General features: G+C 35.1%; 1 protein-coding gene across 11 annotated transcripts in view; it reads right to left on the reverse strand.

Moving 5' to 3' along the window:
• The window catches only part of TBC1D4 (TBC1 domain family member 4), a 181,385-nt gene that overhangs the window by 23,877 nt on the left and 142,137 nt on the right, over positions 1 to 15,371 (reverse strand). For 5 of the 11 annotated variants that reach the window (XR_004808352.2, XR_004808351.2, XM_035704640.2 and 2 more), the window contains exons 11-14: positions 13,440 to 13,604; positions 8,601 to 8,624; positions 2,351 to 2,517; positions 168 to 377 (exon numbers count right to left, since the gene is read on the reverse strand). Coding sequence is in view for 9 of the 11 variants with exons in the window: in XM_035704640.2 (XP_035560533.1) it covers positions 168 to 377; positions 2,351 to 2,517; positions 8,601 to 8,624; positions 13,440 to 13,604 (566 nt within the window). In the remaining 2 variants the exon portion in view is untranslated. The remainder of the gene's footprint in view (positions 1 to 167; positions 378 to 2,350; positions 2,518 to 8,600; positions 8,625 to 13,439; positions 13,605 to 15,371) is intronic. The other 6 variants (XM_025441032.3, XM_035704641.2, XM_035704643.2 and 3 more) reach the window with 6 other exon arrangements.

Consider the following 15,371-nt stretch of genomic DNA (forward strand, 5'->3'; position numbering starts at 1 on the left):
CATGTCATAGCAACCTCACAAAATAAAACTAAGCAATTATAACCAGTAAAATCCTAGAAGAAGTGTATTTACATTCTGAGAATGAGTGTGGAGGAGCCTGGGGGTGGTTTTAACCTAAGCCCTTCAATTCTAGGATCTTATCATTTAGCCCTGTTTGAATGGCTAACCTTCAAGTTTCTGGTTTTCTTTCTCCATTCGAAGCAACAAGATTTGTTGGTGTATGGCTTTTCTCCACAAACTCCTCAGTTCTTCTGCTTTCTTTCTTTCCTCGGATTTCTCTGGGTCATCTTCCCCAGACATGAATATAACCAGCGGTTCCTCCTCCATGGTTGGAGCAAGAGGGGACAATGGCAACAGCTCGCTCCTGTCCAGTCCATCTGCAGAGAAGAAAACAGTGAGAGGCATTCCTGAGTAGTAACCCCGACTACGGGAAGCTTTGTCTAGAATTGGTGTTCTCTCATCCCATCTTCCACCTTTAAAGCTTTTCACAAAGCCACTTTCCCAGTAACTGCATTTCTGGAACTAACGATTTAAGTAAATTCACAAAGCTAAATTCCCCTGCCAGATTTCCCTCTCTCAGTGAAATGAAAGCACATGTAATTTCGCCACTTCTTCTTTCTGCACAAAGTGACCTATAAGATAGGTGCTCTCAAGTGAAATGGCATTCCCCAGAGCCCAACACTTCTGCAATTTATCTTTGTACATTCACCGATTGTGCAAAGCAAAAAGATTTCATGAGCAGGTAAGGGTGATGTCCTAAAGGTCTCCATCTACCAACAGAAACCGGCAAGAGAAGAGCAGCTGAACAACACTGGGCATGTCTTGGCTCGGCACCTCTGCTTGCTCCTGCAATGTTCTCTTACCCAATTCCTGGACCCCACGCTCTCCCTCTGTTCCAGGACATCTTTTGCACTCCTGCCAATTATTTTCCTATTAACAAACATGATTGTGTCTCTTAAAACATTTCTATGGTTGCTTATATCTAAAAGCACAAAGTCTAAACTACTGCAAATAGCATACAGATGGATTTAGACTCTGGCCTCCTGGAACCTTTCTGGCCTCTGGTTCTACCTCCCACTCTCTGCTCCCATCATGCTAAATTTCTCATAATTCTCTCACCTCCAAAGTTCTCTCCAATGATGTCAGGCCTTTGCTAGTTCCTCTTTCTGAAACATGCTTCGCCCAGCAATGAGTGTAAATATAATATCCAACATTTCTGTGAAGCTTTCTCTGGCCACCCTACGCAGAGTTAATTTTTTCTCTAGGAATGTCAGTTGTTTTCTTGTTTTGTTTTTTTTTTTCTTACTGACTTCTGCCCTTACTTTTATTATTTATCTCCTTAATAAAAAATTTTTTAAAAATTGTACTCTGTAGTTCCTTTTCTAGCTTCTTGAATACTTAGTATATTTGAGTCTTGTCTTTCCTGATTTTAGAAATGCCCTCTAAATATCGTTCAATGTTGATGTGTAAAGCACTGAACATCATATTTTCTTCCTTCTAGTTTCTAGTAGTTTTGTTTCCAAATATGTGAAATATTTTAGTTGTCTTCTCATTCTTGATTCTTTCCTTTTTTCACTGTTATCAGAGAATATAGTACGAATCTTTATGATTGTTTTACTAAATTAAATTGCCTTTGTAGCCAAATACCTAATTAACTTTAAGGAATGTTCCATGTGTGCTAAGAATGAATGAACTTAATCCTATGGGGGCAAGGTTCTATATAAATATCAGATCAAGCTTGTTGAATTGTATTTCTCAAATATTACCTATATTTACCTTCTCTGTATTTAATTTTCAGAGATGAGTATGTTAAAAATATTCCACGAGAGCTACTGATTCATTTCTCCCTAACATTCTATGAAATCTACTTTCTAGCTTTCAAGGCTATCTAATTATGCATGCTCTCATCATTGTTGTATCTTTGTTTATTGTTATATTTACTTTGCCCTTTTGGATGCCTTTGTTTTAATTTCTAAAAGGTCTAATATCTTTTGGTTGACATTTGCCTAGTGTATCTGTATCCATTTCTCTATCATTGAACATTTCTATGTCACTTTTATATGTGACTCTTGTAAAAGTATAGGTTACTTTTCTAATAAAAAGATCTATGCTTTTCTAGCACTATCATAGTGCTCAGTTTGGGAAACTCACTCATTCACTTGCTCATGCAACAAGCATTTACTGAATGTCTAATTATGTTCTCATGATAACTGAGAAGTTAACCACTGTATCAGATATGGAAACAGAAGTTATTTCTCTACTCTAATCACTTAAATCTCTTTGTACCCAAAGCATTGCATTCCTTTCTTTAGTTTATGATACTGGGAAGGAGTAGTTCTTTAGCATGTACCATACAGACCCTGCTGCATTGCTGAGGGAGATTTGTTCATGGGAGAAGCAACCCTGAGGAAAATACGCTGTCGCCAGGAGATTCGACGAGGGGTGACAGGGGTTCCTCCAGCGTTTAGGGACTCATTGCTGCAAGTAGATGAGGTCCTTTTTCTCCCCTCTCCATCACTGTGGAAAGCAAAAAAATACATAACTTGTAAGGAGAACTACATGACATGGTTCTTCACAATGACATGGTGCACAAGCCATTCACAAGTTCTGCCATTGGCAAGCACAAGCCTCAGGCAACATGGCGTAATGGGTCCCTAGCCACACTAGTCACCCAGGCCACCATATCCTAGGGAAAAATGCAATCCAAGCTACAGCTCATCATGAACAGCTCACCTGTTTCTACTCATTCCATAGAAGCCAACCATTTCAAGTCCTGACCTGAGGAACTGAAGGATATATACAGAGGAGCAAAGGTTGCTTAAATAATTAACTCATGCTTTGCTAAAAAATTTAAAAGTATATTCTAAACATGTAAATATTCCATAGATGGCTCATAAAGAGCTTTCCTTATACTGTTACAGAATAAGCTGAGAAAGATAGCTTCTCACTGCCTGTGGCTGTTAAGATCTCTCCACAAATTGTTAGCCACCAATATCTGGATCATGGCAGAAAGTAACCTGAAAATCCTTGGGATTATGATCAGGTGATATATTAAGGAAAAAAAACTGTGGTCAATAAGATTGGCTAGGTTCAGATAAAAAGTATGCAACATTTCTTTACAGCAGGACTTCATAGAGACAGTATTATGCTGGTATGTATTATGACTCTCAAAGAATGAAGTAAATTTCAAAAATTTAAATAAGTGAACTTATTTAAATCATTTGACCCCATAATTTGGGGGGAGTTTCAGGTGTAACATCTTTCTACATTACTGCTTTATGAAACAAACATGTGGGAAACGCCGGTCTGTTTTAAAATTTTCATTTCCGGGAAGCCTGGGTGGCTCAGTGGTTTAGTGCCGCCTTCAGCCCAGGGTGTGATCCTGGAGTCTCGGGATTGAGTTCCACATCGGGCTCCCTGCATGGAGCCTGCTTCTCCCTCTACCTCTGCCTCTCTCTCTCTGTGTGTGTCTCGAATGAATGAATGAATGAATGAATGAATGAATGAATAAATAAATAAATAAATAAATAAATAAATAAATAAATAAATAAATAGAAATAAAAATAAAAATTTCTTTTCCTAGGAAAGAACATTCTAAGTTATGCTACACCTTTCTGCAGTAAAAGTTCATTATGCCTCAAACTTACTTCTGACACTAATTATGCTAACAGCTGGAACTCCATGCAATAATTGTGACTGCTAGTAGTGGTAATATTAAGTTTCAAAGCCTCTGAGCTTTCCTGAGAAAATGATAAAGATAACAATATTTACAGGTGGTGATACCACCAAGTAAAAATACAGGACTTTTGATGGAGTTAAGAAGAGTCAGTACTTAAGTCAGGAGAGGAATGCAGCACCTGCCTGTCATGGTTTTATTCATTTTACATACTCATAGACATCAGGTAGTCCAGTTATCTCTAATCCTGATCTTCCTGGAAGCATTGCTTCTGGATCAGCTAAACTAAGGTTAAGAAGCTGCTGCACAGGGATGCCCGGGTGGCTCAGTGGTTAAGCATCTGCCTTCAGCTCAGGTCATGATCCCAGGGTCCTGGGATGGAGTACTACATTAGGCTCCCCGCAGGGAGCCTGCTTCTCCTTCTGCCTGTGTCTCTGTCTCTCTCTCTGTGTCTCTCATGAATAAATAAATAAAATCTTTTTTTTTAAAGCTGTTGTACAGTTAGCAAGTGTCATAATATGATACTTCAGAAAGTAGCTGATAAATACATCTCAATAAAGTCAAACCCCTTTGTTATGTATCCTAGATAAAATTATAGCCCCAATATGTGTCCATGCTTCAAAACTCCCTATAATACTGAATAAATTCATTCATCTTTACTTTCACTTTGGAAAGAATTAACTCAAGTATTTCCCTTTTGGAAACTGTGATTCAAACATTCTGTAAATAATAGTCATATACCGATAAACACTCTTGAAGTACTCTGTATCTTCATTTTTGTAACACTATCTTACCAGCAGTTAGTTGCTAAATGCGCAGTATTCATGGATGTATGTCTAGCTCCTGGTATAGTTACTGGCAAATAATAGTAAGCACTTAACAAATATCCATTGAATACAGTAATATTGTAAAACCACATGAAATATTAACTCAGAAGGCTAAGTAAAATGGACAGAAAAAATCATATTGGCTAGACTAACATGCCAGGAATAAATAAAAGAATACCTTTTAAAAACCCTGTGTTGGTAGCATGATGTTTAAGTCTTTCTGGCTTAAAGTTCTAACAGCTCTCTTTTCCAAAAGTACAGACTGAGCTGTGGATGGCACTGGTAGGTACTGACAATGACAGCAGTGTTAGTAAACAACTTAAGGCATCTTTTTCCAATTAAGTATTATTCCTGTCTTATATAAGGGCATCTAAATTTATAATTTAAGGCTAGAAAGCTTAATGAAAGACTTCTGTAAATGTACCTATTTCAGTATGCCTCTTGGAGTAAACATTCCATAATTCCTCTTGACTTTTTTTTAGCAGCCCTAACAAACAAGCTAGAGTAAACTAAACCAAAGGATTCTGAAACTTTTATAATTTAATGATGTAATTAAAACATCTTGTAAAAATCACCTTCCAATTAACTAAAAATACAACTGAAAGGACTCCTATCATTATTGTCTCTAAAATATGTGCTTTTGGGGGTAAAGGGTATAAAACAGGACCATACAGTACCCTCACATTAGCCTGTTACATGTTTGAAAGTCTCATAACATCTAAAATTGTATATCCTATAATCTAAATAAATTGCCAATGGACACATTTTCTTCCTATGTCAGGAATTTAAGTCAGAATTTACAAGCCAAAAGTAATAGGCATAATATAAGATAATAATATACTGAAAAGAACTTATATAACAGACCATTGATCCTTCATCTTGCACTAAAACAGGGCATCCTGAAAAAGCAGGTTGGTGGCTGAGATAAGGCAAAAGCTGCCCTGCTTAATTTAGTTAGAGAAGTCATGTATGCAGAAGTCAGAGTCCAGATAAGGGTTTCACAGTCAGTACATATAAAGCAACTTACCACAGCTTACCTTTTGATTTACATTTGGTCAGCAATCTGACTTTCCTAAGGTGGTGATGCCACTGTCCTAGGCATTTTACAAGTATGAACTCATTTTATCGTCACAAAAACGTTATGGGGTAGGTGTTATTTCTATTCACATTTTTAATGAGAAAACGGAGATCTAGGTAACTTGTTCACAGTTCCACTGATAGTAAATGGGGAGCCAGGATTCAAACCCAGGCACTCCAGAATCCAGACACATAGGCACGGCAGTTCATCATGCCGATGTAAATACCCTGCTTTATTTCAGACAAAGCACTAATTGGACTGTAAAACTAAAGCTGTTAGGAACCTGAGTACCTTGTGTGTTTCTGGTGAAAAAAAATCAGTCTCTAACTAGCATTAAGTCTTTCGGTCAGTATTCCTTTTTCCACTTTTTTTTTTTAATAGATAAAGTCATATGTTTCAGCAGAGAAATAACTTCAAAGTATTAGGTGTTTGTTCATTTATGTAAATGTCTCATGTCTTTTTTGTTTCTGAAATAACTCCATTCCAAAATCAAATACTTTTTTTAAATAACAGGATCAAATACAAAACACACTATAATATGGTGGACTATACATATTTGGTGTATTCATTATCTTTATATTTTTTTAAATGACAAGACAAATAATAACCATTTTTTTCATATAGTCTTTTTCCCTCCTACTTTTGCATTTTGGAACATCAACATGCGCATCATTAAACTGCTTCCCAAGAGACATATTCGGGAATAGTATTTTGTGCCAGAATTACCTCTATTGAAAATTTATGACATTATAAATGAACAACTAGGAAGGAAATACAATGTAGAGAATTCCCACATATTTTTGTATTGGTGTATTCTATATGTATTTCCTATTACCAGTCTTATCATTCTTCCAATTAAGAACCATAATCGGAAAAGAGTCAATAAGAGCTTTATAAGGGGAGGAAATACCCTCTCTTACGTGTTATCACCCCATAGGCTGGGAGGCATTTCCAAAACCTTCTGGACAAAGCATGCATCCAAAGCTATGATGCTTTGGGAGCTATAACCCTCCCACACAATTTAAGATAATTTTTTGATACATCTTGGCCAAGCCATTGGAGCCTTCACCACATCAACTATTAAATTAACATTATACTTCTTGTGTTAATGCAGAATTTTTAATACATACTGGTCTGCTTTCATAACAATTAATTTGCTGGATAGTCTATTAATTAAGGTGTCTTGGTGACCAGTCACAGGGACTCAACTTTAAGGTTGCAATCATGTTTTATTCCCTCCACCCCTGCCCCACCCCTGGAGGCAACACAGATACACTCTTCCCAAAGCTGAACTCCTAGGCCAGGACCGGTTTTACAGAAGTGTTGTTCTGCTGAGCAGCCCCCCATCCTCCAACCCCTCCAACCCATCTAAAACTACTAGCATCATAAAGTCCAAACAAGTGACTAACACCGACTAAAGCTATATCTAAATCACAACCTTTTACAACTCAAGATAGAAACAAGACTTGATTACTGTGATAGCAACCATGTGACAGAAACCTGAAAAAACTTTCTCTTTGTAAATGCCTCAAGAAAACCTTATGGAACAACATAGTGATCAAACTTTAGCTTTTTCCACAGGATCGATAGTACAATTTAACTCATAATCCCATCAGGTACACTAATAGTTTGTCTAAGTCCTGGCTTTCAACTGGGGATAATTCTATCATTCTATGGAAAAGCTTTACTAATTAAATAAAATTGACATTGAACTATTGTAGTGGAAGGCAATATATAGAATCTGAGCTGTGAATCATAGATCAATCAGTGGAACAATGTGTTAAAAAAAAAAGAATGAGAAAAACAAAGTGTTTTATTTCCTAAACTCTACAATGAATGGCAAATTTTTAAAAGATCAAGTTCTTTGCATTGGAATTTACACTATCTCTGAACAGCTAGCTCATTTGCTTACTCACATCCTTAAAACCTGAAATGAAGAAAATAATATAAAGCAAGATCTAAAACATCCCTGGGGTTCAATCTAACCATATGTAAAGTAAGGAATTATAGGCCAAATGATCTCTAAGGTAATAAACAGACCTAATTCTAAGCCTGTAGTAGAATCTAGAAGGACATACAGTACAACTAACATTTCAATTAGGCTTTTAAAAGTAGGTAAGAAGTATTATTTAAAGATCTTACACCCAAACATTAAAAAGTATTAGTCAGTTACAAGTCTCAAAAGGAAGTCACTTTTTATCTTATCAGTGTGGCCAAAATGATTTTCTTTTTTCTCCTTCTTTAATATGTGTTTTCATTCCAGCTAGAAAGAAAGCTAAATGTTAATGGCTCCAAATAGGAAGATGGGTAAGTCTGTTTTTCACTGGATTCCTGATATAAGCTAAGTATAGAACTAGAACAAAGCAAAGAATAATCATTTTCAGTTAAGTTGTTCAGCCATGATTTTGGATGTTTACCAAAAAGCATGCGGGTCAAGAGGAAGAGATGTCACTACAGATGTGGTCAGACTTCCATAATAAGGAAGTAGGTGTTTTCCTTTGTCCAGACCAGTGGGAAGTCTGGCAGGCCTCAGCAGTATCTTAAAGTAACCAACACGTCAAGAATTAAGGTGTACAGAAATAGACTAACAATCTGCTTTGGGTGAAAACCAGATTAGATTTTATGAGTATGTTTCTTTTAGGATGCTCATTTCTGCACCTCCTCGGGATTTGAAATAAACTCCTTATATATACATATGTACCTCTAATGAGCAAATTCATGTCTATTAATTCAAAATTAAAATCGGGCTTTGATTGAAGGCCACAGCACAGTACTGGGGAATTGTCAACATGGAATAGAGTAGAAACAGGATTTCTGTTTGCAATCAACATTTTATATGATCATTTGTGATCTTTGATTATACCAGGCATCACATTTCCCCTACTATATAATCATCATAGCATTGGAACATTGGCATGCATTCAAGAGACAGCCAAAACTGCTTTTTTAAAACTGAGAATGATATTTGGTTGGTAGAATTTATGAATTTTTATAAGAACATATTTAGACCTCTAATCACCTTGATTCTGAAGCAGTGTCCTGTCTAGTACAACAGGAAAAGAAGGAATGACATTAGCACACAGTGAGAGATATATGACAAAATCAGGATTTAGAATCAGAATAAAAAGGCATATCCATTAGTCATCAATAAAGCATAGATAAGGTCATTTCAATATGAACCATGAGCTATGTATGATAGTACCATTTTTATTAGTGAACACAAGAGAACTACATAGAATCAAACTGTAGCATAAAGTACTTCATCAGAAAAAATCTTGTGTTCTCACTGAAAAGTCTTATAAGTAAATAGAAGTAATGACTGTCATTTTACTTTTAACCAATGAACTTCAACATAAATGTTTTTTCAGTTATAGGCTTAAAAACTGAGAAGCAATTATAAGGAGTGACAAAGATGCCTGTTGATAGAAAGGATGGATATATTTGATAAATGAATGTTATATAAATATACTATATCATCACAATTATAATTTAGCTACTAAACAATGAAAAAACATTAAATTTTTAAAATTTAATTCAAAGGTAAAACAAAACTATGCTCATTCCTTTTCCTTTATCATTTTAATGCTGCACAGATAAATCTACTAATCAATAAACCATGATATTAAAACTCTTTTGGCTCCTTTTTCTCAGCCTGCTTAAAAACAGTAACCCAATAGGTTTTTATAATTCAGAATAGAGATCCTAGAAAAGGATGCCTAATCTGAGTTTAAAATTTCAAATTAATAGGTTTGTTTAAAAAGTAATATATGTTAGCCTATATTCTAACCTACTCATACCTTATTTGACTATGTATATTTAAAGATACAACTAATAAGATATGAGCTACTCAAGTGAAAATAAAAGTGTAATTTAGAGTATTCTGAATTTCCTCCCCTAGTTCCAGATATTACAGTAATTGTGTCTGCATAATGTTCTCTCTGAAAGTAGTGATGACAAATGCAGATACAGAAATCACTGGTTTAAAACCACACCCGCGAATATCCTCATTCTTAGGAAATACATATTAAAGTATTCAGAGTGAAAAAAAAAGTATTCAGAGTAAAGAGACATGATATATGCAACCTATTCACAAATGGCTTAGAATAAGATATATGTATGCATATATGAATGCATGTATATATTCATATGTAAATGGACAGAGGGAATGATTTAAAAATATAGCAATTTCTAAAAGTTGATGAATCTGGATAAAGGGCTTGCAGCTCTCCATAATATTTTTCAGGTTTTCTATAAATCTGAAATTATTTCAAATACAAATTGAAAAAACACCCCCTCCAAGACTATAACTAGTAAATTTCTAAGTGACTTACTAGTTGAAATAAACCTATTAAGAGTGAATTTTGTCCAAAAATTTTACTACTGTGGACATAGTCTTCAATAATGCACAGATATGCACAACTAATAATATTAAGATTTAATTTCTTTAGTAATCTCTCTACCTAACATGAAGGTTGAACTTACAACCCCAAGATCAAGAATCACACACTCTACAAAAAAAAAAAAAAAGAGAGAGAGAGAGAGAGAGAGAATCACACGCTCAACCGACTGAGCAAGCCAGATGCCCCAGCAGTATTCTTTTAATAACCAAAAACTAGGGATTCCTGGGTGTCTCAATCAGTTAAACCTCTGAGTCTTGATTTTGACTCAGGTCATGATCTCATGGTCATGATATCAAGCCCCATGTCAGACTATGTGGTGGGCATAGAGCCTGCTTTAGGATTCTCTCCCTCTCCCTCTGCCCCTCCTACTGCTCATGATCTCTCTCTCTCTCTCTCTCTCTAAATAAAGACAATAATAAAATTAAAAAATAACTTAAAACTAGAAACAATCCACATGTCCACTGGCAAAAGAATATATAAATTGTAACATTAAGAGGAATACTATACAGCAATAAAAATTAATGAATTGAAGTGCACATAAAAATGAGAAGGAATCTTACAAACTAATGTGCAGTGAAAGAACCCAAAACAAAAGAATATATGCTGTATCATTCCATTTATACGAAGTTCAAAACTAGGCAAATAGTGAACTATGGTATTAAGGTCAGGAGAAGGGGAAGTCATTGGGTGGGAAAAGGAGAGGAACTGTGGAAGTGCTGATAGCATTCCATTTATTGACAGAGCTGTGACATAGGGGTATTCACTCTGTGATAATCCATTGTCCACTGTATGCTCATGATCAGTGCACTTTTCTATGAAAATAAAAATTTTAAGTCTCTTTTTGGCCTACTGATTCTACGCTTGTCATATTATTTTTTAAAAAGATATGCAGAAATTACAGAAAAATGTACAAAGGCTCTCTGATTTTTAGATTTTCTCAGAGCCAAGAAAATATTACAAAGTGCAAAAAACAGTATTAATACAAATTTAATACAAATTTTTTTGTATTTTAATACAAATTTAAAAGTTCTCCACATATTTAAATATATGACTTCAAGTAAGATAGTTACAAAAAGTGGAAATTTTCAATGCAGAACTAACATACACTTGCCTCTGACTTCAATATCCTACTATTAGAATGAGGTACAAAGGACTAAGAAACTATGAATAAGAATACTGCACACACTTAAGTAAAACTATTAAAGATGAATATGTAATACCCTATACTACAAATAATCTAAACACTATAAATAATCTTTAAAAAAAAGTCACTGTTTTGTGATTCTACATCCTGTTCACAGTTAACCTTTCACCTTCTCAATGGCTCTTCCTAATTGTCACTTCTGGGAATGCTTCTATTTCCAGAAGAAAACTGGGATTGTCCAGATGCTCACTTTCACTAATGTAAGAGTAAGAAACTGCCAATGTGTTTCACTGAAATGCTGCATTCCTAATAATAGATAGTACTATAGAGATAAGGCAAACTGGTGTCTTTATAGAGGTACATTCTTGGTTCTCTCAATTCATGACATATTCTGTATATAATATACTGCTTTTGTAGCTGATTTTTAACTCTTCTCCCACAACGTTGTCCTTGAAAAACCCTTATATATTTTTTAATATTTGTTTTTTTTACATAATCCCTACACCCAATGTGGGGCTCAAACTCACGACCCCAAGATTTAAGAGTCGCATGCTCTAGTGACTGAGTCAGCCAGGCGCACCCTTGAAAGACCCCTTAAAATCAGTTCATCACTAAATTTCTTCACTAGAAACTCAATGGACGTGAATCTGTACTAATTCAGAGGACGTTCAGATTCAAATTGTTTTCAGTCCAATCAATATTAACTATCTTTCTTGGAGTAAAAACAGAGTAGCCCCGGTGGCTTAGTGGTTTAGCGCTGCCTTCAGCCCAGGGTGTGATCCTGGATACCCGGGATTGAGTCCCAACGTCAGGCTCCCTGTGTGGAGCCTGCTTCTCCCTCTGCCTGTGTCTCTGCCTCTCTCTCGCTCTCTCTCTCTATCTCTCATAAATAAATAGAATCTTTAAAAAAAAAGAAAAACATTTGGCACACATAGATAAAAGATACTCAGAGGTAATTCGAGGATCAGTATACTTAAACTAGTTACTGAAGGTTACCCATTCAAATGGGATTTCCCAAGTCTGAAAGAAATGAGGCCAAAAGAATATCTAAGAAAATCCTAGTGGCACACAGGCTGTTTGATAACAGGTATTCCTCTCCTTGACTGCAAGAATTGCCACATATCAAATGACTAGAACCAACCCAATTATTTATCAGCAAGAGAGTGGATAAACTGTGGTGTATTAAATAGAATACTATACAGCAAAAAAGGAAAAGAAAAAGAAAGAATCCAGCTCCATATAAAAACCGGAATGAGGGACCCTGGGTGGGTCAGTGGTTTAGCGCCTGCCTTTGGCCCAGGGCACGATCCTGGAGTCCTGGGATCAAGTCCCATGTCGGGCTTCCTGCATGGAGCCTGCTTCTCCCTCTGCCTGTGTCTCTGCCTCTCTCTCTCTCTCTCTCTCTGTCTTGCATGAATAAATAAATAAATAAAATCTTAAAAAAAAAAAAAAACTGGAATGAATATCACAAACTTCTAAGCCAGCAACAATCAATGGTTTTAAAAGAATTCCCAACTTAACTCACCACTTTCCAAAGGCTGTCAATATCTCACTAATCATGTGAATAATCAGTAAGATTTCATAACTTTAAATTTTTTTTAAAAAGGCAACTCCCCAAAAAAATACTATATTTAATTTTGTGTGGCTAAAAGTGCAAAGAAGAAAATTTTAAAGGCTATATATATATTTTTAATACTGGGAATGAAATAAAATCAAGTATCTACAAGATTCAAGAAATCTTTATGCTTTCTGAAAGTTGACATCAACATGATTCTATACCCATTATGTAATCATACTGAGTTTCAGAAAAGACAGTCTATGTCATTGAAAAATCAAAGAAATGCCTAGGAAATATTCTATATACTTTAAAAACTAAAGATATATTGCATCCATCACTTTAGTACAGCTGTTTAAATCAGTGGCTTTTGGATTCCATATCATATGCCCAGAGAGGCTAAGAAAAAAAAGCATGATTGGGGGAGATTTGTTTAGTAGGTGTTAGCACCAGGTCATGTTGCAAACAATACAAAGCTCAGACTCTGGAGCATACGGCAAAGAATCACACAAACAGTATAAAAAGATGTAATTCATAAAATAAAACAATCATGTTATTAAAAGCTTTGAAACACTGGTTTTAAAAGTTTTCTTGATAAAATTCATTGAAATTGAAACTGATATATTAGAAATAGATTAGAACAAGCACAGCATTCGAATGCATAAATGTCACTCCAAAATTCATCAGCCACTTTTTAGTAACATATCAGTATATCACTGCAGAAAATTTTGCTTTGCAAACAGAGGACACTGATCTCACCTGATTTCATTTTCATACTGTGGGGACAGTCTACCTGAATTCTGGTAAAAGCTTTTCAGGAAAGAGGGGGCAGTGAAGGAAGGGGCAGAGAAGGAAGTGTGTAGACTTGGAAGGCTGGAGGAAGAGTTACTCTCCTTGTGCATGCGCCGACCTGATGGAAGAATGCTGAGTACAGAAAACACAGCAAATTTGTCTTAATTTAGATTTCTGCAAAATCTTCATTCACTATGAAAAAGCATATAAACAGGTTCTTGCTATTAATTTAAGCTTTCCTTTCAAAGCTCAGGGCTGGATCTTCTATGGAAAAAGGGGAGCATGCAGTTGTATGTTTCAATGACCATAAGCTGGCTCACTCTTCACAAACTGAACTCACCTATGCACATGTCCAACCAGAGGTGTTTGTCTCTAAAACATTCCTCATGACTTTAGAACAAAAGGTGTTTGTTTTTACATGCAAAAGATACTTCAAGGGAAAAAAAGTAGGAAAGCAGAAATAATCACAGGAAACACGTTCTTGCAACAGATTATCAGTAGTTCAAAGACTTAGCTATTTTAAAGATATAAACCCTTCTAAAAATTTAGGGACAACTTGTTTGTTGTTGGAAGCCATCATAATATCTCTGGCTTAACAAACATTAATGCCTATGTTCTCTCCTGCAGCCTGTGGCATTGTGTCCACAGTTTTATCTGAATCCCTGAACCTCCTCCATTGCTCTTTTTAGAAGATTCTTCTCCTAGCAAGTTTTCACAATAGCACAAATAGCATCTTTTCATATTGAAAAGAATTATTTGAGCATCTACATTATAAGAAGGAGGAATAGAGAAATCATTTATAATGTTTTATGTTTTAAATTCTTGATAATTTTTCCTGGAAGAAAACAGACTTATTGCCTTGTGTAAATACAAATGAAGTGGTCATTAAAAAAAATAAAAGTGATATAAACATGAATACTTAATCTTTTTTAGAAGAGAAAATCTGAGAAAAATTAATTGTTAATCTCTTTTATTTTCATATATCCAAAATATCTATCTTATTTTTAAGTGCCAAATCAGTCAAAACACAACACTGAAGATAAAACAGTAATCTTAAAAGAAATGCTGGCAAATTTGATCACAACTAATATAAAACTAATCTTCCCAGGAGTTCTGGGTTTTTCTCCACTGGGATCACTTATCAGACTCTGCTTCCTGGATCAAATTCACAGGTGAAGAAGAGAAACAAAATTAACTCTAGGATATAAATTCTGATATGTGCTACACAGAAAGAAGTAAAACCATTCTGCAGTTCCAGGTTTACCCCTTTTGTTGTTTGTACCTTACCAAATGCCAAACGATTTTGTTGAATTATTTTTTAAATACCATATAAGATAATTTCTAATGGACACTTCCATCAATTATGATATGTGTATCCTTCTTTACAGACATAACTTCATTCTAGATAAAATTTTTAATTATTCCCATTTTTGGTTTTAATTTATTATGAGGTATAGCCAAATTTTATCTCAGGTATGAAGGTGACTTAGGTGATTTTTTTTTAACCCTTGTATTTTATTACAGGCTAACAGGAAGTTCTACTGCTATGTACGTTATTTTCAAATTTGCTATCTCGGTTTCATTTGAGCCATCATCAAGAAGACACTGAGTAACATGTTGTCACCAAGTTTTTCAGACAAAACAATTGCATAGTATCTTGTTTTCTCCATTTTTCTGGGGAAAAGAAAATGTCTTCATCCAAAATGCCTTAACTCTTCTCTTCGGATGGACTTTAAAACTTGCCTTGTCTCTTTTAGTTAACTAAGGTTTTTATCATTCATTTTATCTTTCTGGTCTTTCTAAAAACAAAATGTTGGCAGCATTAAGTCACAATAAATCTTGACTCAGTACTGATCAAAATAGGTGACAGGAAAATTTTACTTCACTATCCAAAAAGAG

The sequence above is a fragment of the Canis lupus genome, chromosome 22, assembly GCF_003254725.2.
Source record: "Canis lupus dingo isolate Sandy chromosome 22, ASM325472v2, whole genome shotgun sequence".
In the NCBI taxonomy this organism is placed as follows: domain Eukaryota; kingdom Metazoa; phylum Chordata; class Mammalia; order Carnivora; family Canidae; genus Canis; species Canis lupus.